General features: G+C 36.6%; 1 protein-coding gene across 1 annotated transcript; it reads right to left on the bottom strand.

The window, feature by feature from the left end:
• Positions 1-21,347: 21,347 nt before the first annotated feature.
• On the bottom strand, positions 21,348-21,800 carry LOC145016087 (S-protein homolog 5-like). The gene has a single exon (XM_078974509.1). The coding sequence runs from the start codon at positions 21,798-21,800 to the stop codon at positions 21,348-21,350; it is 453 nt and encodes a 150-aa protein (XP_078830635.1).
• Between the last annotated feature and the right edge of the window lie 1,563 nt (positions 21,801-23,363).

Below are 23,363 nucleotides of genomic sequence, written 5' to 3'. Positions count from 1 at the left end.
ACGTACCACATACCATACAAACACATAACATACGTACTGCCAGGTTATTCTGGGGTGCCTGACTACCCGGTACGGCCATTCTGGGGTGCCGACCTACCCATACGACCATTCTGGGGTGCCGTCTTACCCGTGTCAAGCCATTCTGGGGTGCTGACTACCCATGTCAAGCCATTCTGGGGTGCTGACTACCCATGTCAAGCCATTCTGGGGTGCTGACTACCCATCGGTCCTAACAACCGATCCTCGGGGACTGGTCCCCTCCCGCTACCTCTATCGCATAACATAATAGATCAACATACAAGCATACCATCACATACAGTCAGATAATTCTGGGGTGTCTGACTACCCAGCGGTCCTAACAACCGAACTCTACTACTATTGCATATAACGTATCGTGATAGCATGTAACATAACAGGTAATAGCAAACCTAGATGATATCACAAAGACAATCATCTATCATACATCTCCTACTGGTGGGTCGGCCGTGTGGCCTTAGACCCACCACTACTGGAAGGTAACTCACCTCAAAGTAGCTGCTGAACTAATCGGGAACTAACTGACTGCTGCTGCTCCGGGAGTCCTCCGGCTGCAATTCCCACAACATACTCAATCAAACACTGCTAACTGTCCTTTAGGTAAAATGACCATTTTACCCCCGGTCTAGCTCTAAGCCAAAGCTAGAGTCAACTTTCAGTTGACCCGACTCGCCGAGTGGATCTCCACTCGCCGAGTCCCTAGCAACTATTGTCCTGGGTCCCTGGTTCTACTCGTCGAGTTGGGCTATGACTCGACGAGTTCATCTTCTAACGGTCTTTCAACTCCTTCATCCTACTCCCCGAGTTGTATGAACAACTCGTTGAGTTCATCTTCATCCGAAGAACACTTTATGCTAAGACTCGCCGAGTTGTATGAACAACTCGCCGAGTCTGTTCTTAATCTATGAAGATTGCCTTGGACTCGCCGAGTCAGGGCATTGACTCGCCGAGTCCTAACATGGATGAGTTCAGCTCCCAACTCACCGAGTCACTCCCTGTGACTCACGGCTCAACTCGATACATCATGAAGGGACCAAATCGGTGACTCGCGATCAGACTCGCCGAGTCGCTGCCATGCATCCACCAAATACACCGATTTACTCGATTTCAGTCCATGCCAATCATAGATCTGGACTTCTAGGACACAAATCACACGTAAAGTTTCCAACTTTACGTGTGGATATTCACTAATGTGGATTTTAGGGTGCAAAATGCCTCAAAAGGGTAGATCTAGGATGAACAAGCCACATGGGGCCATAAAGCTAACAGATCTGAGCTCCTGGAGCTCAATCTTGCCTAGATCTAAAGGTTAATCCACTTATTACGAATCATTAAGCATAAACAAGCTTGAAGAATTGCTCAAGAGTGATCCAAATGAAATCCTAAGCATAGAAACAGGGGAAAAACGAGATATACCTCGAGGAAAATGTTGAAATGACACAAAGATGGTTGATCTCCTTCTCCTCTTCTTGATCTACTCCTCTTTCTCCTCAAAACCTTCAAGAACACACCAAGAACACTTCAATCTCTCAAGGAAATAAGGGAAAACGATGTTGGGGGAGTTCTGGGGGTGAATGGGGACGAGTTGGGGCGGAATGAGGGTTTAAATAGGGTGCAAACCCTTGAAACTTAGGGTTTCATCCAGCAGCGGTGACTCGCCGAGTCCAGGATATGGACTCGCCGAGTCGCCCACTTAAAACGTGTCCTGAGTCTCGTCCCTACTCGGCGAGTCGGACCTTATGACTCGCCGAGTCCAAGGCTAAAATGGGGCAATGCTCAAATAAAATTCACATACCGGAAACCAGGTGCTACAAATCTCCCCCACTTATTTTAGACTTCGTCCTCGAAGTCTGCTGCCCGGTCCTGAAACAGCGCGGGGTTTTCAAGCCCGTATAGATCTATACACAAACACCATGCTCCCCCTCCAAGGGATTCTGGTATATAATACATGACTTGAAATGTGTACTCGTGCGTACGTGAAGTTTAATGTCTCACAAAACTTAGTATAAAACAAATTTACGTGTGAAAATGTTCGTTTGTTATTGTATATGAAAGTAGCTTCTTGAAATAGTATTTCCATGTATGTAAAATTTTGTAGTATTCTCGTAGAACTATACCTATTATAGTTTCCTAAAAGTGTGTTTCGTTTGTATAATGATCCTTAGTAAAAATGCTCACTTGTTATGGAAAGTTATAATTTATATAGTACCAATATGAACATATATACATATATAACCACATTTTTCATTTCCAAAAATATGATGTTATCGTGATATATTTTGCATACGAAAGTTTCCCTATAATAATTATAAATCACATATGATTCCGTTGATAAAACACGTATAGTGAAAGTTTATATAACACACAATAATAATCGAGTGTTTTACTTGTATTCCCCCCTTAAAAGCATATAAAAGTACTCATAAAACATTTACAAGTGTGAAGATTGGAGGAGGCGGGATGAAAACCGGACAGAATTTTGACTCGAGAAAGCGGATTTCCTCAGGAATCTCGGGAGCACAAACGACATTCGGAACTTGAGAAAAGTGATCGGGGCTTCGGGTTAGCACGTGCACGGAAAACGAGGAAAGAACGCAAGAGAAATGAGAGAAATGGAGCCCTTTCTTCGGAACCCTCGCATCCCTGTTATAGGGGCTGGGAACCGCCTCAGTACGCTGGGCGTACGCGTGCGTCATGCATGACCGGATCCTCGACTGCCTCGGAGCTCGGATGGGACGGGGCATAGCCTCGCATAGGGCGCGACGTGGACGATCCGAGGCCAAGGCCTTGAGTACGCTGGGCGTAACCGTGTACGCTGGGCGTACTCGCGTGACTCAGCGTTCGGATAATACCGAAGTTTTCATTAAATTTTATATATTTATTAGTTAATAAACTTCAAAAATTTTATATCTTCTTCATACGAACTTCGTTTTCGACGTTCTTTATATCCACGCGTAGGTGAGACTACGCTCTACAACTTTCGTTTAGATTCCGTCGGCAAATTTTGAAATTATTTTTATTATTTATTTTTAAAATGTCGCGTTAAGAAAATTTCTTTAAAAATTCATAACTTCATTATCTGACGTCTATTTTTGCCAGACCTTTTACCGTTGAAAAACCATTGACGAGACCTTCGATTCTCGTTTAGGTCATTCCGGTCAAAAGTTGCTCGATCTCTGTTTCGAGTTTTTAGTTGTCCGTTGCTAAGCCGAACTTGTAAAATTCCTAACTTTCTTATACGAAGCCGGATCTTGGCGTTCTTTTTACGTACGATCACGGTTTAATGACATTTAACATAATAGGTAATTTAATTAGTGATTTTTGGATATTTTATTTTCGAAGTTAATTTCATTATAACGAACGTGGTTACAATACTTGACTTTCTAGGTCGTTTACATATAGTTGAAATATCGGGTTGTCACAATCCTTGCTTCATTCTTCCAACTTTCTTCTTCTTTTGTTCCAAAAATACCACACTAACACACAAATGAGAGGGAAGGATGATTAGGGTTTACAAGGGTCGATATGAGGGTTTGGAGGCTGATAAACGATCAACCCTAGGGACTTAAGGAGATTATATAGAGTGCAAAACCCTAAAATTTAGGTTTTCTCATCAATCCGCCAACATGACGAGTTTCCCTCACCAACTTGCCGTGTTGGTCCATAAAAAATACGCAGCCCAAAAGTCCCTCAACACGCCGAGTTCCATAGGAAAAGCAAGCTTTAAGGAATAAATCTCATACTTCGAAATTGAGATGTTACAACTCTCCCCCACCTGGACTAGGCTTTGTCTTTGAAGCCTATTGCAGTAAACAAATTTGGATAATGCTCTCACATCTCAGCCTCCAGCTCTCAGGTCCACTTGGAGCCCCTCCGGTCCTGCCACCATACCTTTACCAAATGTACTTCCTTGCTTCGCAAAACCTTTACTTTCCTCTCCAGAATAGCTACCGGTGTCTCGAAATAGTTCAGGTGCTCAAAAACCTGAATATCATCCAATGATACCACTGTATCCTCATCCAACACGCACTTTTGCAGCTGCGAAACATGGAAAGTGTTATGAAACTGGTTGAGCTCCTTCGGAAGATCCAATCTATAAGCAACCTTGCCAACCCTGGTAATGACCAGAATGGCCCAATATGCCGGGGACCCAATTTCTCCCCTCTTCTTGAAGTGAATCACACCTTCCCAAGGTGAGTCTTTCAATAGAACCATGTTGCCAACCTAGAATTCCAACTCAGATCGACGTCGGTCGGCATAGCTCTTCTCCCGACTCTGAGCAGTCTGCAATCTTTGCCTAATCTGATGGATATTCTTTGTAATCTGAAGGACCACCTTGTTCAGCCCCATAACCCTATGACCTACCTCACCCCAACAGACTGGGGTACGACATCTCCACCCATAAAAGAGCTCAAAATGCAGAGCACCAATGTTGGAGTGGAAGTTGTTGTTGTGGGAGAACTCTGCAAGAGGTAGGCAAGAATCCCAACTCCCACCAAAATCAATGACATAAGCTCACAACATATCCTCAAGAGTCTGTATCGTCTGTTCACTCTGGCCGTCGGTCTGCATATGATAAGCTGTGTTAAAATGCAACCTCGTTCCCAGTTCCTCATGGAACTTCTGCCAAAATCGGGAAGTGAAACAAACATCACGGTCAGAAACAATGGAGACAAGAACTCCATGGCGAGCAACGATCTCGCGAATATACACATCGGCCAGCTTCTCGGCCAAAGAACTCTCCTGAATTTCCAGAAAATAAGCACTATTGGCCAATCGATCCACGATGACCCAAATAGCATTAAAACCCTTTGCCGTCTTCAGCATCTTGGTGATGAAGTTCATCAAAATTTGTTCCAATTTCGACATAGGAACCTCCAAAGGCTGCAGCTTTCCATGCGGCCTCTGATGCTTGGCCTTGACCATCCTGCAGGTTAAGCACCTCTCTATGTACCAAGTGATCTCCCTCTTCATACACGACATCCAATAGTTCAATATCAGATCCTGATACATCTTGGTGGCCCCCAAGTGGATAGAAAAACGAGAATTATGAGCCTCCTCCAGCACCGATCTGTCTGAACCCACCAGACATAGGAACCCAAACCCGACCACAACAGGTCAACAAACCACGACTGTCTGGGACAAATCTGGTGATCTCACCCCTGATCCTCTCAATCTTCCAATTCCTACAAGTGAAGAATCCACATATATCCTCATACATGACGCCTCAATAGAAGGTCCAGCCGACTTGTGGCTCAAAGCATCCGCCACCATATTTGCTTTACCCGGATGGTAAAGGATCTCACAGTCATAGTCCTCGACCACGTCCAACCACTTGCGCTACCTCATGTTCAGGTCCGACTGATCCAAAATGTGCCTCAAACTCTTGTTATCCATGTATATGGTACAACGTACCCCATACGTGTAACACCCCGACTACCAGGTATAAGTTTTAAAACATCATGTTTATGGACCTACTCGACGAGTTGGTTTCCCCAACTCGTAGTGTAGAGTTGGGTTAACCCACGTGGATTATTGGACCTAGTCAGCGAGTCGGAGGACCTTGACTCGACGAGTAGGAGCTGGAAAATATAGCCCTAATTTCCAGGGTCTTGCACCCTATTTAAAGGGTCATTAGCCTCCCTCCGACTCCCTAACCGTCCCCTTGAGTCCAGAAAACCCTAATCTTGAATACCCTCTATTTATGTGTGTGAAGAAGCTTAGAAATCGGTTTTGGTGAGGAAGGATTGAAGTCTAAGGAACTTGGAGCAAAGAAAACCTTGTGGATCTGACTCTAATTCATCTTGGCATCATTTTGAAGGTAACAAGTCGTTACCTTGACTTCCCTCTAGCTAGATCTCTCCATGCTTAAGTTTAGGGCCATTTTGGCATGTATGTGAACCATTTCAGGTATTGGTCATGACCTGAAGTTGTAACTTCATATATGGACTTCTCTAAGTCACTATAGCCATAAAGTTATCTGATTTAGCAAGCTTGGGCCTTTCTCTTTGGGTTAAGCCTTTCCTTTAGCTTGGTTTTGGCATTTAGGACCATGCATGTACGTAAAGTTTGCAACTTTACATGGAAACCATGCCTTAGGAGGTTAGATTTGCAATATAGATCTTTGTGGTGGCTTAAAAACGTATGGATAAGAAATGGACTGCATGAACTCGACGAGTCGCATAACCGACTCGGTGAGTCAGATGAAGATTGCCAGTATTTAATTATGCATGAACTCAGCGAGTCAGTTAGGGTTTTCCCCGACATCTAGACACGCATGGACTCGACGAGTTGGTTGGAAACTCGGAGAGTCAATTAGGGTTTTAATGATTTCTGATTTCTTAAGGAACTCGACGAGTTGCTAGTTGCACTCGACGAGTTGGGTCAACATGGACTGTTAACTTAACTGTTGACTTTTACTTTGACCAATGGTTGACCAGTTGGACTTTTGAGGGTATTTTGGTAATTTGGGATTCTGAAGGACTTGTTCATATGGTGGTTATAGGTGGTTGAGTTCGTGACGATGATTTGGGAGTTTGATCTTATCACTACAGTTCGACATTGTAAGGTGAGTTCTTCTCACTATATCAACAGGGTCTAAGGCACCAAATGCTAGCCCTTTTTCAGATTTGTATTCGGGTTATTACATGATATGCTTATTGATTTACATCTTGGTAGTTAGGATGGTGATATGCTTAGTGACCTGGTTAGGTCGGTATCCTGGTATATAAGATGATGCTATGTTAGTGACCGGTTAGGTCTGTATCCTGGTTATAGGATGTTGCTATAATTAGTGATCTGTTAGATCCGTTTGAATGTTATATATGCTAGAGTATGATATTTATGTGCACATGATTGTTTGACTGGGGGTTAGGTTGAGGCAATCCTGCTTTGTGCTGAAGGCCAACATACCCAGGGCGGTCCGGATAGACTGAACGCCCTGTGAGGCGGTCTAGTCAGGTCGAAGGCCCGACGATTGGTCCGGATAGGTTGTAGGCACTGCGAGGCTGTCTAGACATGTCGAAGGCTCGGGAGCAGCCCAGATAGGCTGAAGGCCCTGCGAGGCGGTCCAGTCGGGCTGAAGGCTCACTATGCACACTGTTTGTTTAGATGATATGATTATGATTGTATGACGTTGGTATTTTGGGGGAACTCACTAAGATTCGGGCTTACAGTTGTTGATTTTGTTTCAGGTACTTCTGATGATCACGGGAAGGCGAAGGCGTGATTTTACATCTCCATATGTTTTTATGATTTGATTATGGGATACTCTGACATTATACTATTTTAAAAACAAGTTTTGTAATAATCATTGGTTTTTAAATGTTTTAAAAAGTTTAAATTTGGCATGATTTTTATGAATGTTACAAGTTGTTATCAGAGCCTTGGTTTGAGTGAATTGGAGGAAACACTCATGTGTATCCAATCTCAAATCGAGGACAGGAATTTTAAAATGATTTTCAAACGGTTTTCAAAATAATAAAGGATGCTACAAGTATACGATTAGCCGAATCCAGTAAGTAGACCCCAAAATACCTTACGTATTATTTGATTTTGTGATATGTTAGATCAACATGCTATTACTAGGCTAGGGATATTCAAGAATTGCATGATTATATGATTCTTGATAGCCTAGGGTTTTTCCTTATATGAAATTGACATCATTACTGTAGTTTCTTAGTGTATGTGTTACGGTTGTACATAATTAAGATCTTATAGCCTGAGAATGTTTGGTTTGGCCTTATTTCCTATTCTTGTTTGATGAAGGGCTTAGGGTAGGATCAGGTATTCAAAAGTCTATAGGGTCCAGTGTTATGTATGGCTAGCATACACTAGTGCTGCAGGGTTGGTGGAAGTTTCATGGATGGGTTGTTTGGGATTAGTCCGTTGGTTATGAGATACTTAGCCTTCCTCTAGGGGTGAGGATTGAGCGCATGCCACACTTACGTGTAGTGTTAGGGCATTTTGATGATACTTGAGACAAATATGGGTAGGCGTGGAAGGTAGTATGGGCGTGTACTACTGAAAGCACAGGACCTATACGCATAGCAAGGAAGTCACAATCACTAGGGTTTTGTTGGGAGTTGGTTCCCAGATTATTATATGGAATATCTGATATATTCCTAGTATATTTTCATCATGGTGGTTACTCGACGATTTGTGAGTGGATCTGCGTCAGGATCAGGAGGCACCAGCAGTGCCCGAGACTATCGGCCATATGGGGCCAGACGAGATAGACGCCAAGATCGGGGAGATCCTACATGATAAGGTTGATGTGATGTTCCAGGATCAGTTACCAACGATGTTTGGGTCTATCAAGACTGCCATGATGGAGTATTTCGATGAGCGTTATGCAGCCCTCACTGAGGCGGCTGTCGTATCAGCTGTAATGGCGGCAAAGGTAGGAGCTAGTCAGGCTTTTCAGTATCGGGACTTCGACAACACGAAGCACCCTACTTTTGATGGGACTCAGGACCCCATCAAATCCATCAGGTGACCATTTACTTCCATAGGATGAAATCTAAGTAAATAAAGGTCAAGGTAGCAACTTTATACCTCAAGACGGGTGCCAATACAGAGTGGATGTCGGATCTACTGCTTCTCTGTTTAATCCACCTTCTTCAAGATTCAAAATCCTTCACAACCACACCAAAACCACTCTCCAAAGCTCTCTCTCACACTCAAGAAGGTATAAGGATCAAAATAGGTTTTCTTTGGGCTGTAAGGACGATGAGAGAGGCTACAAATGAGCCATAAGTTCTTTAAATAGGGTACAAATCCCTGAAAATTAAGGTTTCTCTTTAGGGTGTCTACTCGTCAAGTTGGGCCTTCCAACTCGTCGAGTAGATCCTAATTCGCGCGTCTAAAATTGATTTCTACTCGACGAGTTGGAGCTCCCCAACTCGTCGAGTTCCAGTTTAAAACCCTAAAATAACTTAGAAAAGCAAATGATACCTGGAACAGGTGTTACAAAATACCTAGAATTGGGTGTTACAGTTAAGTAGTTTATTGTTCAATTAAGCATTCTAAAACTCAAAAATCTTGTTCCCAACTTATTGAAAACTCATATGAATGTTGTTAAGTACATAAAACCACAACTAATTTGTTGGAAATAGGTGTCCAATGTCATAACAAATTGGTATAACTTTGAGAATAATAAAAAAGTCCTTTGTAGATTTCCCTGAAGAGCTAAAATAGCTAGAAACAAATTTAATGAAGTGATATAAATAGTTTGTTAATTTATTACAGGTTAAGAAATTAATTAGAATCTAGTTAAAGTTAATTAGAATTAATTTAGATTTATTTAAAGGTTTAGGGGATGAATGTTAATTGTTTAATAGTTGAACAAAATGAACATTTTGGATGATCCATATAGGTCGATGGTTCTAGAGAGGTCCCAGAAGGCTTTTAGAATCTTTCAGGTAACAAATAAAGATAAAGATTTGAATCATGATTATATTTTATTATTCAAATGAGTCAAATCAGCATTTATTTAAAAATTACCATAGCTATATAATGACCCTCTAGGCCTTAGAAAAACCAAAATTTCTCTTTACAAGCTTGTAAATTTTGTATTTCCAACCTTTCTCTCTCTCTCTCTCTCTCTCTCTCTCTCTCTCTCTCTTTCTCCCCCTCTCTCTCTCTCTCTCTCTCTTTCTCCCCCCTCCCCCTCTCTCCAAAAGTTTCTAGGGTTTTAGTCTTGTAGGTGTGAGCCATTACAGATATTCCTACTTTGGGAGCTAGATCTTCCGAAAGCAGGAAAGGAACTGAACATCATCAAGGATACACAAGTATATATGATTATACTTGGAAGGTTCGTAAATTTCTTATTTTGATAGTTCAAATTCATAAATTTTGTAAGTACATTGCCATAATAGTAAAACCTAGATCTAAGGTTCATGTACACTTAGGTTTTATATTTAATGTCTCCAATTCCTAATTTTTGTGTATAGATGCCTAGTAAAACCATAACCAATTCCATTGTAAGTGCTTAATTTAACTATAAAATCCTCAATTTTACTATTACACTCTAATACTCTTTAACCAATATGACTTATTCCCAAATCATTTAATACATCATTGGGTATGGTCATGTGTATTAAACATGTTGTAACCCAATCCAATCCCATACCAAGCTCTTAACAATAAAGGGATTGTCCAATTCTATAACAAATTCCCAAAATGCCTTACGGCCAAATATTCGTTAAATTAAACTAGATATCATTCAAGTTTTCATGTTTTTGCATTCAAATCATATTATTAGTATCAAATCATGTTTATGAGTATCATATGGTCATCAAATGCTCACATACAAAGTATTCCAATGTTTTCATCATAATTTCCCCTAAAAATACAATTTCATGTTTATACTTGATTCTACCACCATGGATGATTTTGAGCATTAAAATTGGACTTTTTGTTATCAATCATCATTTTGTTCATAGAATCCAATCCTATTTCATCAAATGAAATATCCAAAAATTAGGTTTTCCAGGGTTCATGGAAATTTTTTTACCTAAATCATTAAATCCATTAATGGGATGATTGGATTGAGATTTGAACCATGGAAACCACTCAAAGGAGGTTAGAAAACCAAACCCTAATCATTGAATCCCATAAAAATAAATATTGGGGTTTTACCCACTTCAAAAACTCGATTTCTAGGCTAAAAGGAAATAGATTTTACCTTGCAAACCTTTGTTTTTCCCTTCTTTGCTTGGTTTCTCAATTCACCACTTAAATCAAACCCTAGATGGAAAAGGATGAAGAAATCTCCATTAAAGATCTCTTGATTTTCAAAACACGACTAGAATGAGGGAGTGAGGAGTGTGTGCATCTTATTTCCCTACTTTTTTACATTTAGTCTCTTAAGTTTACTTGTTTTGGCCAAAACCCACAAAACCTCAATATATTTGATTTTAACTCAAGTTTTGACATAATAAGTCGTTCCTCATACATTTTATGAACTTGGTGGTCCATCTTTCATTAAGCGGGTCAACCCTTTGGTAAACTCATTTCTCTAAGTTGACACTTTTGCCCTTTAACTTTAAAGTATTGTTATTTCTACTTTTAACTTTCCAAACTTCAAATCAATTAACGATATGAATATCCCATAATGATTTATTTATATAAATCACCATATTTTTATTTACTTTATTCATTGAAGAACCTAGTCTTGAACTTTAGGATGTTACCTCAAATCCTAAGCAAAAAGTCAGGCTTCGAGTGAGGTGTATTAGATCCTTAAATATTGACCTTCTTGTAAAATAGTGGTTGCATTTAAAAGTTGAAAATAATTCCATTTGAACTCCTTGTATTAAGGCCTTACACAATTTAAAATGTATTGATGGGAAGTCGTTAGCTAGATATGGTATTGGTGTTACTTTGTTTAATATTTGTAAAAGCAATGTGGAGCTTGAGGAGTGGGATTTGTCTCTTGAGGATCTATTTTATAGAAAAATGGGAGCTAGTAATCATAATCATTTTTGTATAACTAAGTGGTGTGATGACCTTATTTTAAAAGACTCTTTCCCAAAGTTATACAAGCTTGAAATCAGAAAAAATTGTAGGGTTTCAGAGACGTTATTTGGTGGTTCGAAAACTGTTTTTCAGGAGTTATGGAAGAGAAGTATGAGATGAGGCATGGAGGTTGTTGAGATGGAAATTTTGACAAGGGTTGTTATTGAGACTAATCTTTTGAGTTCCTCAGACACTTCGTTATGAAAGTCTGAGGTGTTGGGGTAGTTTTTGGTGCACTCGTTGAGGACCTTGATGGTTGCGAAGATGGATGATTTAGATTGGGTGTGTGGCTTTAATTGGATCAAGTGGGTACCAATGAAGATTAACTATTTTGTTTGGAACTTTTTTCATTAAACAATATTCCATCTGCGAGTAATAATTTGGCTAGAGGAATGGTTTTATGCTTTATAACCTGTTCGTTCTATGGTATCGAGGAGGAAGACGTGAACCATATTTTTAGGTGTGATTTCTCTTTGAATGTTTGAAATTGGTTTTTTCATTGGTGTGATTCGATGTCATCCTCTCCTTCCAAAAAGTTGAGTTCCTTAATGTGTCGAAGGCTCCGATTCGAGAGAAAAAAAAGGTTGCTTATATCAATTTTAATTGATTTCGGCCGCTTACAATAACTTGGTGTTCATTTAGAAAAGATGCTCTTATCTTATGATGATAGATGATATTCAACTAAACACATTTAACTATTTTAAGTGTATTCCTTTAAATTTATTTGTTGGCTTAAGTAGTGCGTTTTTCCTTTTGGTGCTTGTAATTTGTAATGTTTCTTGCTTTTGTACTGTCTTATCTAGCATTTTCTTGTTTTTCAATGCATCCATCGTTAAAAACAATATTAAAGATAAAAACATGTTCTTTCATGTGCATTTCTATTTTGGTTCGATTGTAGCTTAAGGACTAAGGCCAAATTTAGAGAGAGATATTAGTTGTGTTACAACTTGTTCAATGTTATGTTTGTAAGATAAATTGAACTGTTGTTTTCTTTAAGTATGAGTTTTCATTTTTTTAGAATTTTATTTGAAGCTTATGTTGTTACAGGTAGAGAACATCCCAATCTAATCGAGTCCTTAAAACCCATAATGGACACCTAATTCAGTGAATCTAGACCTTAGAATATTTATCATCACACAAGAGATAATGGATACATGTAGGTCTAAGATGAGAGAGACTTTATTTTCCATGAGATTGAAAGACTATATACATCGCGCTTTCATGTAATAAGAAGGCATGTGAGAGTATCTTTTATGTTAGAAGGAATTGGCTACTTATAGCGGCTGGATGAGAAACCTTAAATTTTACAGTTTTACACCCTATATAATCTCGTTAAGTCCCTAGGGATGATCTTTTATCCGCCTCCAAGCCCTCATATCGTCCCTTGTGAACCCTAATTATCCTTCCCTTTCATTTGTTTGTTAGTGTAGTATTTTTGGAACAAAAGAAGAAGAAAGTTAGAAGAAGGAAGCAAGGATCTAGCAAGAAAAGCTCTCATCTTTAGTTTGACCCTCTTCTGGACCTTTGTAAGTGTCTAAGATCCGATTTTTATTCCTCTATGTAGCTAGATCATGAGTTTTGTCCATTTTTCTCCTTATTCTTGGATGATGCAATGGATGGATCTCTTAAAGCTTGCAACTTTATGAATTGCCAGGTCAAGGTGACATTGTAGTGGTTTGGATTTGGTCTTTATCCAAGTTTTGATGCCATGCTTGGAGTATGGGTCATGTTTTCCTTTTTGACCCATTGATTTTTTGTGACTCTTTTGTGTGTGAGCTAGTTATTGAATGTCATTCTTATTTTGTTCACACAATGTATTTACAAACACTATAAGCAAATTTGTTCTGAATATAATCCCTGAATCCGTAGATTCTTTAATCCTCTCTTCAACATCTGATGGTCTCATAACCTTGTAGTTGTATTGCTGCTTCCAATCCAGTAATTTTTTCCCTTCACATTGATCAGTTTTTTATATATCTTTTCCACCTACAGGAATTCCAAGCAAATCATGAACACGAGCTGGTGTTATATCTATGTTTCCTTTGGGTAGATGCATCTTCATATCTTACGGATTAAATGATTTAACACCAAATTGTTCAATTTTCCTAGTTATTCCGTTAGCTACAATTCTAAGCAACGATCCTAATCCCATATCTCTAACTAGGCCTGTCAAATCGGGTCGTTGTGTCGTGTTTTTGTCTGAAACGACACGACACGACAATGTTTTTTGTAACACGAACACAACACGACATGATGTCGTGTTTTTTTTTCACTAACACGAAAACGAACCAATTAAAAAACGACAACACGACACGACACGACAAAGATAATATTACATAACTGTTATTTTATTTAATTCATATTTAATCATATATAACACGATAAAAACGACAAACACGAAAAACACATGCTCAATCGTGTCAATTTCGTGTGGATTTGTAAACACGAACACGACACGACACGGCATCGTGTTTTTTATACTTGACACGAACACGACACGAAAACGAATTCGAATTTTGATTTCGTCCCAATTTCGTTTCGTGTCGTGTATTTTTGTCGTACCGTGTCATAAATTGACACCCCTATCTCTAACAACTTTTTTTGTTCTTTGTTTAAAGATTTAACAATATCATAAAATTTCTTTGGGCTCATTCTTGTTCTCAAAGATACTTTCTCATTTTGATTTATTGGAACTTTTGCCCTTTTTTCTTTGAATACTTCCAAAGTATCTTTTTGTTGCACTGTAACTTTCATATTTCTTTTTCTTTTGCCTGTTAGGTATTAATTTTTGTAAGTTTCTTACAATAATATATATTATATAATAATTAAACATTTGAATAGTAATAAAAAAACCTATTTCTTTTTTATCAGATTCTTTCTTTACAAGGCTATTATAGATTTAATATGAGTCACAAATTTTGAATATTCAAACATTTTAAGTATTGGACTCCTGATTTTTGTTCATGTTTTAATTTTTTTAATAAGAATTGATTATATACTATTAAATTCAATTATAATTTTATAAATACTTACTTTGTGTTGTTTTCTTTTCCGGTGTCTTAAAAGCAGCCTTATCTTCCTTCATTAACTTTTTTGTTTTCTTTTGTGAATCTTCTCATCTTTTGAACTCTTCTCTTCCTTCTTCTTAACTTATCAACAATTTCCTCTATAGTTCTTTTTGTTGTTTTTTTGTAAACTTTATTGAACCTTCAACTACACAATGTGAATTTTCACGTCATTCCAAATTCAGTTATGGTTCACCATGTGAATTTTGTTTTTATTTTTGTTTTTTTGTTTTGTTTTGTTTTGTTTTGTTTTTTTTTTTTGTTTTTTTGTTTTTTGTTTTTTTTTTTTTTTTGCATTTCAAGACATTGTGATATCACCAACCAAATTTTATAAATGAAACACATGGTGAAACTTAGCATGTGTTTATGTGCATAGTGTATCAAGTGAGAGTGATAAGAAGCTTTGCAAAACCACTTTGAGCAAATTCACAATGTGAATCTGTTTTCCTATTATCCACATCAAGGATTCACCATGTGAATTTTCATGTCATTCCAAATTCAGTTAAGGTTCACCATGTGAAATTTTCTTTTTTGCATTTCAAGGCATTATGATATCACCAACCATATTTTATAAATGAAACACATTATGAAACTTAGCATGTGTTTGTGTGTATAGTGTATCAAGTGAGAGTGATAAGAAGCTTTGCAAAACCATTTTGAGCAAATTCACAATGTGAATATGTTTTCCTATTATCCACATCAAAGATTCACCATGTGAATTTTCACGTCATTCCAAATTCAGTTAAGGTTCACCATGTGAATTCTGCTTTTTTGCATTTCAAGGCATTATGATATCACCAACCAAATTTTATAAATGAAACAGATGGTAAAACTTAGCATGTGTTTGTGTGTATAGTGTATCAAGCGAGAGTGATAAAAAGCTTTGCAAAACCACTTTAATCAAATTCACAATGTGAATCAGTGTGTCTGTTATCCACATCAAAGATTTACCATGTGAATTTGTGTCTCATTCAAATTTAGTTAAGGTTCACCATGTGAATTTTGCTTCCTTTTTTTTTTTTTTTTTATTTCAAGGCATTATGATATCACCAACAAAGTTTTATAAATGAAACACATGATGAAACTTAGCATATGTTTGTGTGCATAGTGTATCAAGTGAGAGTGATAATAAGCTTTGCAAAACCACTTTGAGCAAATTCACAATATGAATCTGTGTGCCTGTTATCCATATCAAAGATTCACCATGTGAATTTGTGTCTCATTCTAAATTCAGTTAAGGTTCATCATGTGAATTTTGCTTTTTTGCATTTCAAGGCATTATGATATCACCAACAAATTTTTTTAAATGAAACACATGGTAAAACTTAGCATGTGTTTGTGTGCATAGTGTATCAAGTGAGAGTGATAAGAAGCTTTGCAAAATCATTTTGAGCAAATTCACAATGTGAACAGTTATCCATATCAAAGATTCACCATGTAAATTTGTATTTAAATAGGTTTGTAGTATATTACTAGATAATTTCAATGTGAATGCTCTAACCTGTAGTTGTAGGTTGAACATCTTTAACATTTCTTGTCATTTTCACTCTTTTCTTATTATCCTTTTTTTTTTCATTCTTCTTTTCTTCATTTTATGTTTAAAAAATTAAGTTAAACATGTGTTTTCATGATATGAAAGTTATGATTTATACATATAATTTCCAAATTAATGATTAATTGATGCATCTAAATATAAATATTAAGAAAACTATCATAATTTGTTATATATAACAATGATAATGTTTTAAACATATCAATCACAAATTCTAAATGTGATTTTGCAATTCTATGAACTACAAAAGTGATTCAGAATATGAAATTAGGTTTTCAATTTAATGAATAAACTCATAAATGATTTCGATTCACAAATTTTAGCAAACAACTTAAATATTGACTATTTCCTAAATGATTTTAAGAAATTTAACTCATTAGGTTTTCGATTTTTATAGAAATTCACCAAAGTTTCCGAGGGTTTGAATTTTGTTTAAAAGTGTAAAAACGATTTCGTAAATAGAACGTTCTTCATAGATTGATCGAATATATACTGTAACAAGTAATTTAGATTTTAGGTTTTGAAATTTCAGAAATCAAACATTTTGATTTGGAATCATTAAATGAGATAATCGGAGTATGAGTGAATAGAAGTCGAATATACATTCTAGATTCATTTTTCGAACTTTGTGGCAAGATTCACAGTTAATATCGTCTGAATCAATCATCGATCTTCAGAGTATAGTGAAGTAAATGATCGCTTTCATTGAGGGTAAAATCAATTTGACCGAGACAATGTAATTGAGACTAACGGTGTTAAACGCCTAAATGTTAAAATGTTTCAGTTTTACGAAATTGCCCCCTAAAATTTTGTGTACTTTTACAATCAGCTACATCTATGTTTTTATTTATAGTTTACAACTGTGACATCCCCAAAATCACGGCCAGAAAAGACCGATTTTGTTTATGCTTTATAAAAATCAGAGTACTTCATTTTATAAAAAGGTTGCGAAATTTGTTCCCAGAAAAACACGATAAATATGTTATTAAAACATTTTCGAAGAAACGTATTTTTATTCATCTTAAAACGTTTGGGATGTCATCGTTAATACAGAAACATAAGCATAAACAGAACTTACAATTATTTACACTAGTGATCTACATCTCTTTAAATCTCTCAATGTAATGTCACTTCATATCGCCACCTGTGATGTAAATAAACTGAGTGGGTCAGGTTGAGAAACTTGGTGAGTACATAGGGTTTTCAACCCACAATAATATAATTGTTATGTTCAATCATCAAACAATTAACCCAATTACCCATCCCCGTTATCTTCTTTACTCCTAAGAGTCATCTATTCTGCATTCGTTATTCCAAATTCCCTTACTTCCAGGGTTATAGGACTGACACTAAATCCATAGCTGCTGATATTCGTTCGTAAAGCACTAATTCCATAGCTGCTATAGTCTATTCACCGGGTACTAAATCCATAGCTACCAGTGCTCAACAGGTACTAAGTCCATAGCTACCAATTCCTACAGGTACTAAATCCATAGCTACCAGTGTCTAAATAATAGGTACTAAGTCCATAGCTACCAATTCCCAACAGGTACTAAATCCATAGCTACCAACGTCTAACAGGTACTAAGTCCATAGCTACCGGTGTTTGTCCCATAGGCACTAAGTCTATAGCTGCCAATGTATACTCACGTCATCTTCTATCTCTCATCATTCATCTACCCATCATCATACCCAACATATTCGTGTATATAAAATACGTATACAGTTTAAATCATTTAAAACATGTATAAAACGTTCATCCAGCATAGACAGCAAGTATTCAGATAATATGCACACATAGCACGTAGTTTATATAAAATACTTCATATCTATGTGTAAGATGAAAGGGACTGTGCACTCACCTGATTAGGTGGTGATTTCGAACTCAAAAAGCACTTCGTTATCTCAAAACAATTTTCCTCGACAAAACCTAGTATCAATACCACTAGGGTTTAGTTTTTAACGTTAACCACGACTAATTAATAGTCTAGCTATTATTACTATTATATAAGCGTTAAAAACACTCAATATAACTCATAATAATAGCCCAAATAATTATTTTAAGGTCCTAATAATGTTACTATAATTAAATAAAATCTATATTAAATATAGTATAGGCGTAGCTCACTTACAGCGAGTTTTTATTAAAAACCGGGCTTCGCTGGAGCAGCGTTTCCAAGCCGAAAGCTTTTCTTCTCGGAGCCGTCGGGCGCTCCGGGGTTTTCTTCTCGTGCTAGGGAGGTTCCGTAGACTTGGGAGGGGTTTAGGGAGGCTAGAGAGAAGTTAGAGAGAGAAAGAGAGGCTTATGGTGTGAAGAAAATATGAGGAGTTCACCCTTGTATTTATAGGAAGTGTATAGTAAAGTAGTCACCAAGCTTCGTCCGTAACTTTTGCATACGAGCTCCGTTTTTGTCTGTCTTTTTACCGTTGAGTTCCTATTAATGAGATATTCAACTTTCATTTAGACCTCGTTGGCTAATTCTCATTCTATCTCGGATTTACAAAACTGTATCGAATTCGCTGCGCTCGAAAAGTAAGGACTAAGCTTCGTCCATAACTTTTGCATACGAGCCCCATTTTTGTCTGTCTTTTTACCGTTGAGTTCCTATTAATGAGATCTTCAACTCTCATTTAGACCTCGTTGACTAATTCTCATTCTATCTCGGATTTACAAAACTGTATCGAATTCGCCGCGCTCGAAAAGTAGGGACTAAGCTTCGTCCATATCTTTCGCATACGAGCTCTATTATTGACGTTCTTTATATCCACGTGTTGGTATTTACGAGTACTACAACTTTCATTTAGATCCCTTCAGCTAAAAATCGACCGATCTAAAATTCAGATTTCGGGCTGTGCACTACGATGCTAAATCTTAGAAAAATCATAATTTCCTCCTACGAAGTCAGATTTGGGCGTTCTTTTTATCGACGTTATTAGTTTAACATATTCTACGACTTTCGTTTAGATCGCTAAGGCTAAATCTCGCTCTATCGTAAATTCACTATTTACGCTTCCCGGTATCGTGCCGGTTCCGTCGCGAAACTTCAACGGGTCATAACTTCTTCGTTATAACTCGGATTTCGGCGTTCTTTATATGTACGAAAACCTTGTAACATACTCTACAACTTGTTTAAGATTATTTATTCTAAATAATCTTTTGTCGAAAAGTCGTTTTCGACCCCTATTGCCTCTAATTTGACTAGCCCGGATTTGCGGGCGTTACAACAACCTAAATCCTGCCACTGTATTTTTTGGATCCAACCATCTACAATGGTTCCTTGGTTCCATGGTTTCAAACAGTTCCTTGTTGAACCCAAACCTATATATATATATATATATATATATATATATATATATATATATATATATATATATATATATATATATATATATAATGTTTACAAAATATATCAAACAAACTAGCAGATATTTTGATAGTTGTAAATCACCAACAAGTTTCAATATTTTGTACAAGAATTTTTTTATTTTTTTTATATTTTAAAATTCGATTAATATAAATCAATACATATCGATGGAAGGCAAACGGGCAACAAGCTGCGCCGCTAGCCCTTTCTGGATGGCAAAAGTAATTATTTTGAAAACAACATCTGTGGATCTAGGAGATATGCCATTAGAATGCTTGACCCGTTGGACTATATTAAGGAGTTTCACCGCCTCTAGTGCGAAAAAACCAAATATATCAAATGCAAAATGTACAAAACATGTTGATTTTCTATACATGCATTCTCGTGCTTTGCCGCTTTGTTTTGCCACTTTGCACGCAACAACTTTCAAAGCAGCATGCCCTGCTGTGAAACCCCCACTCCTCAAACCAACGAGATGAGAGACTGATCCACACACGTGTGCTTCCATCCTGCCCATCCAGAGACCAAAATGTCAGCCGGTCTAAGTGTGAACCTTGCATCCTGCGGGTCCGTTAAAAAGTTCACTAGCCATTCTATCTTCGCAGAAATACCAGCACACCGACAAGCATCAAAGAGAACATCTCTAACCACATCATGTTTGTACTTGAAACCAGGGAGCTCTCTACAGTGAACAACATGTTCCCCAAAGGTATCCAAACATGCTTTGCGGCAAACTAGGCATATCTCGTCAATTGAGAATAGTGGAATCATGAGACAGTAACGAAGGATAGTTCAGTACTCTACATGAGACATAAGTTGTCCAAGGCCATCAATATAGATAGTTAGCAAAAAATCCCAAGTATGATGTACCCGCAAACACTCAAAGACTGCTTTTTGTCTAACAGTCATGTCGAAGTTACCTTCCATATCTTTGACGATTTTGCTAAAAAGGGCACACGCCAATGCTTTTTGGGATTTAGGGGGGGCGGTGTCCTTATTAGTGAAACCACTACAGTTAAATCACAGAATCGTATTGCGAAGACGAGTCATAACCCATAGGTAATCAGAGTTCATACCACATATGTCACTGTCACGTAAGATGTGGTATTGTAAAGCCCAAGATTTGGCCCTCAAGGTTACAAATGCGTAGGACCTCGTATGCCGAGTACAAACCCAAACCACCGAAACGAATAGATAAGAAAGTCGGACGCCACAGAATGTCTCCAAAAAAGGAGTCTCCACATACCATCATATCCTCAACTGACCTGCACAATCTTTTGTCAAGGAACAAAGCCGCCTCTTCTACGAGCAATCCTTTCAATATTAAACAATCATTATCTAATACTCCAATTTATTCATCGCTTTGACTTTTGGTTATGGTTTTATATGTGTTTGATGAGTTAATAATTATTTGTTGCGCATTGTACTTTTTAATAAATGGAAGTATTTAAAATAACTTGCAATTGTTCGTGCATTAAATACGAGTTTCGATAATCACCAGCTCATGAACTTTCCCGAATATACAATATTTATTACCACTTGCAATCAAAATACCTATCAGGCTATCACCCACCCAAATCTTTATTAAGCGATGTTCATTTTTCTTATATTTGTTCGATCGTGAGTACGTACGGATAGTAAAGATGATTCAAAGTTAACAAAGAATACGCCTCACAAAACGATCTAGATCTTATCAAGTTGTTGGAGAAGTTGATCATAAATAGCATAATTGAATATTTAATTATAATAAATATTATTGTTCGATGCATGGTTTAATTGAGGTTATCGTCAATCACATCGAATACAAAATTAATATTTTTGCCATGGAGCCTTGTATTCGTAATCAGAAGGAATGGGTTTATCGGTGACAGCTAAAAAAAAACCCTTTGGTCTCACTAACCATCTATATGTTCTACAACCTGCCGCCTTTGGCAAAATAACGTTGCTGCTACCACAATGAGATGGCCATCCAGTGTTGATAACCTGAAATTTGTTTGACAAATCATTCCACTGGAACTTACACCAAAACACCGAATGCTTACCCGGCCAAAACAGATCACGAAATCTCCATGAATACTCCTGATTCGGCAGGAGCACATGAATTCCAAGATCGTCATTTCCTGACCAACACCCGACAATCAGATTATTTCCCGGAAGATCCAGACCACTCCTAATATGCACTTCGAATACATGAGGAACCGATGTAATTTCACCAACATAAAACACTAAAAACACAAGGAAGAAACTTGTACACGAACCCATTGTATTTTGTTTTGGAGAAATACTTTGGGTTTTTTTTTTACTCAAAGAATATATATATATATATATATATATATATATATATATATATATATATATATATATATATATATATATATATATATATATATATATATATATATATATATATATATATATATATATATATATTTATTGTGAATATTACTAAATATGTTAAAATCTTAATTTTTGTTGTCTGTTAAGAAAATGATAAAATCATATTTTTTTGGTCTAATATTTTCATTCTTACCATCATTCTATATTTTTAACCCAAAATTTATGTAAAATGCAAATTTATACAGTCCATTTACAGTATAATAGACAAAATTCACAACTTAATACTATCTATTTTACACTAATTCACAAATTTAATGAAGTCAAACCCAAACTCTACCACCACCACCATTAGCACACGCTGTCACCGACCACCTATGCCAATATTGCAACTATATTTTCTTGAAAATCAGATCTGCATATATAGTCATGTAATGAGAGGGTAAATACTACATTCATAATTTAATAAACCTATTAATTCACTCATATTGAATTTAATACAAAACAATTAAAAAAACTAATGCATTCTTATGTACTTATACAACATAAAAAATAAACATATTCTAACATTAATACAGAAGTTCATTCATAAATCATTTATATTTTAACATAAAATTTATAAAAAAAATCACTTAAAGTTGCAATCAGTTCACTTAATATAATTAACTCACAGTTTAAACAGAAAATTCATAGCTTAACGCAATCAATTTAAAGTCTTATACACAAAAATCACAGTTTAATACACAAAATTAGGAGCTTAATATAGTCAATTCATAGTTTAAACAAAAAATTCACAACTTAATGTAGTTAATTCACAGTTGAAAACACAAAAATCATAGTTTAATACATAAAATTTACAAATTATTACAATAAATTCACAGCTTAATAAGCAAAAAGTATTAAATTCACAGTTATATTATCAACTTAAAACTCTTAATACAATCAATCATAAGTTTAATACATAAAATTCACAGATTAATACACAAAAACTATATATTCACATCCATATTATCAAATTAAAGTTTACATTTATACGTTCATATATGGAAGCATGTCTATGTATTAATTTGTGAATTTAATATAGCTTAAAATATAAAAAATTGCAATTTAATACAATATATTCATAGCTCATTTACAAGTATAATACAGTTAATTCACTTTTTAATACCAAAATTCACAGCTTAATATAACAAATTCACGGTTTAATACACAAAATTCACAGCTTAATATAACATTACCGGAAAATCACTTCTTGTAAATCTAACATTTTGTTTTTAAAGATAACGATAACGCTTGAAAACCACATGAAATGATTGCCAGAACTCGTGACCAAAAAGCACATATAGTCGTGTTGAACTCACCGGGACGCGTAAACAGTAGTCGGAAAAGATTTGGTAACCATGAAAGAAGTCGTCGGAGGAGAAGAAGGGGAAGAGATTTGACGAAAATCTTAGATCTAATTTCGTTGGCGAGATGAGGACGTGATCCAGA

Source organism: Lactuca saligna, chromosome 9 (genome assembly GCF_052625555.1).
Source record: "Lactuca saligna cultivar CGN05327 chromosome 9, ASM5262555v1, whole genome shotgun sequence".
Taxonomy (NCBI): Eukaryota; Viridiplantae; Streptophyta; class Magnoliopsida; order Asterales; family Asteraceae; genus Lactuca; species Lactuca saligna.
Note: the sequence above shows the minus strand (reverse complement) of the source record. Positions and strands in the feature narration are given on the sequence as shown.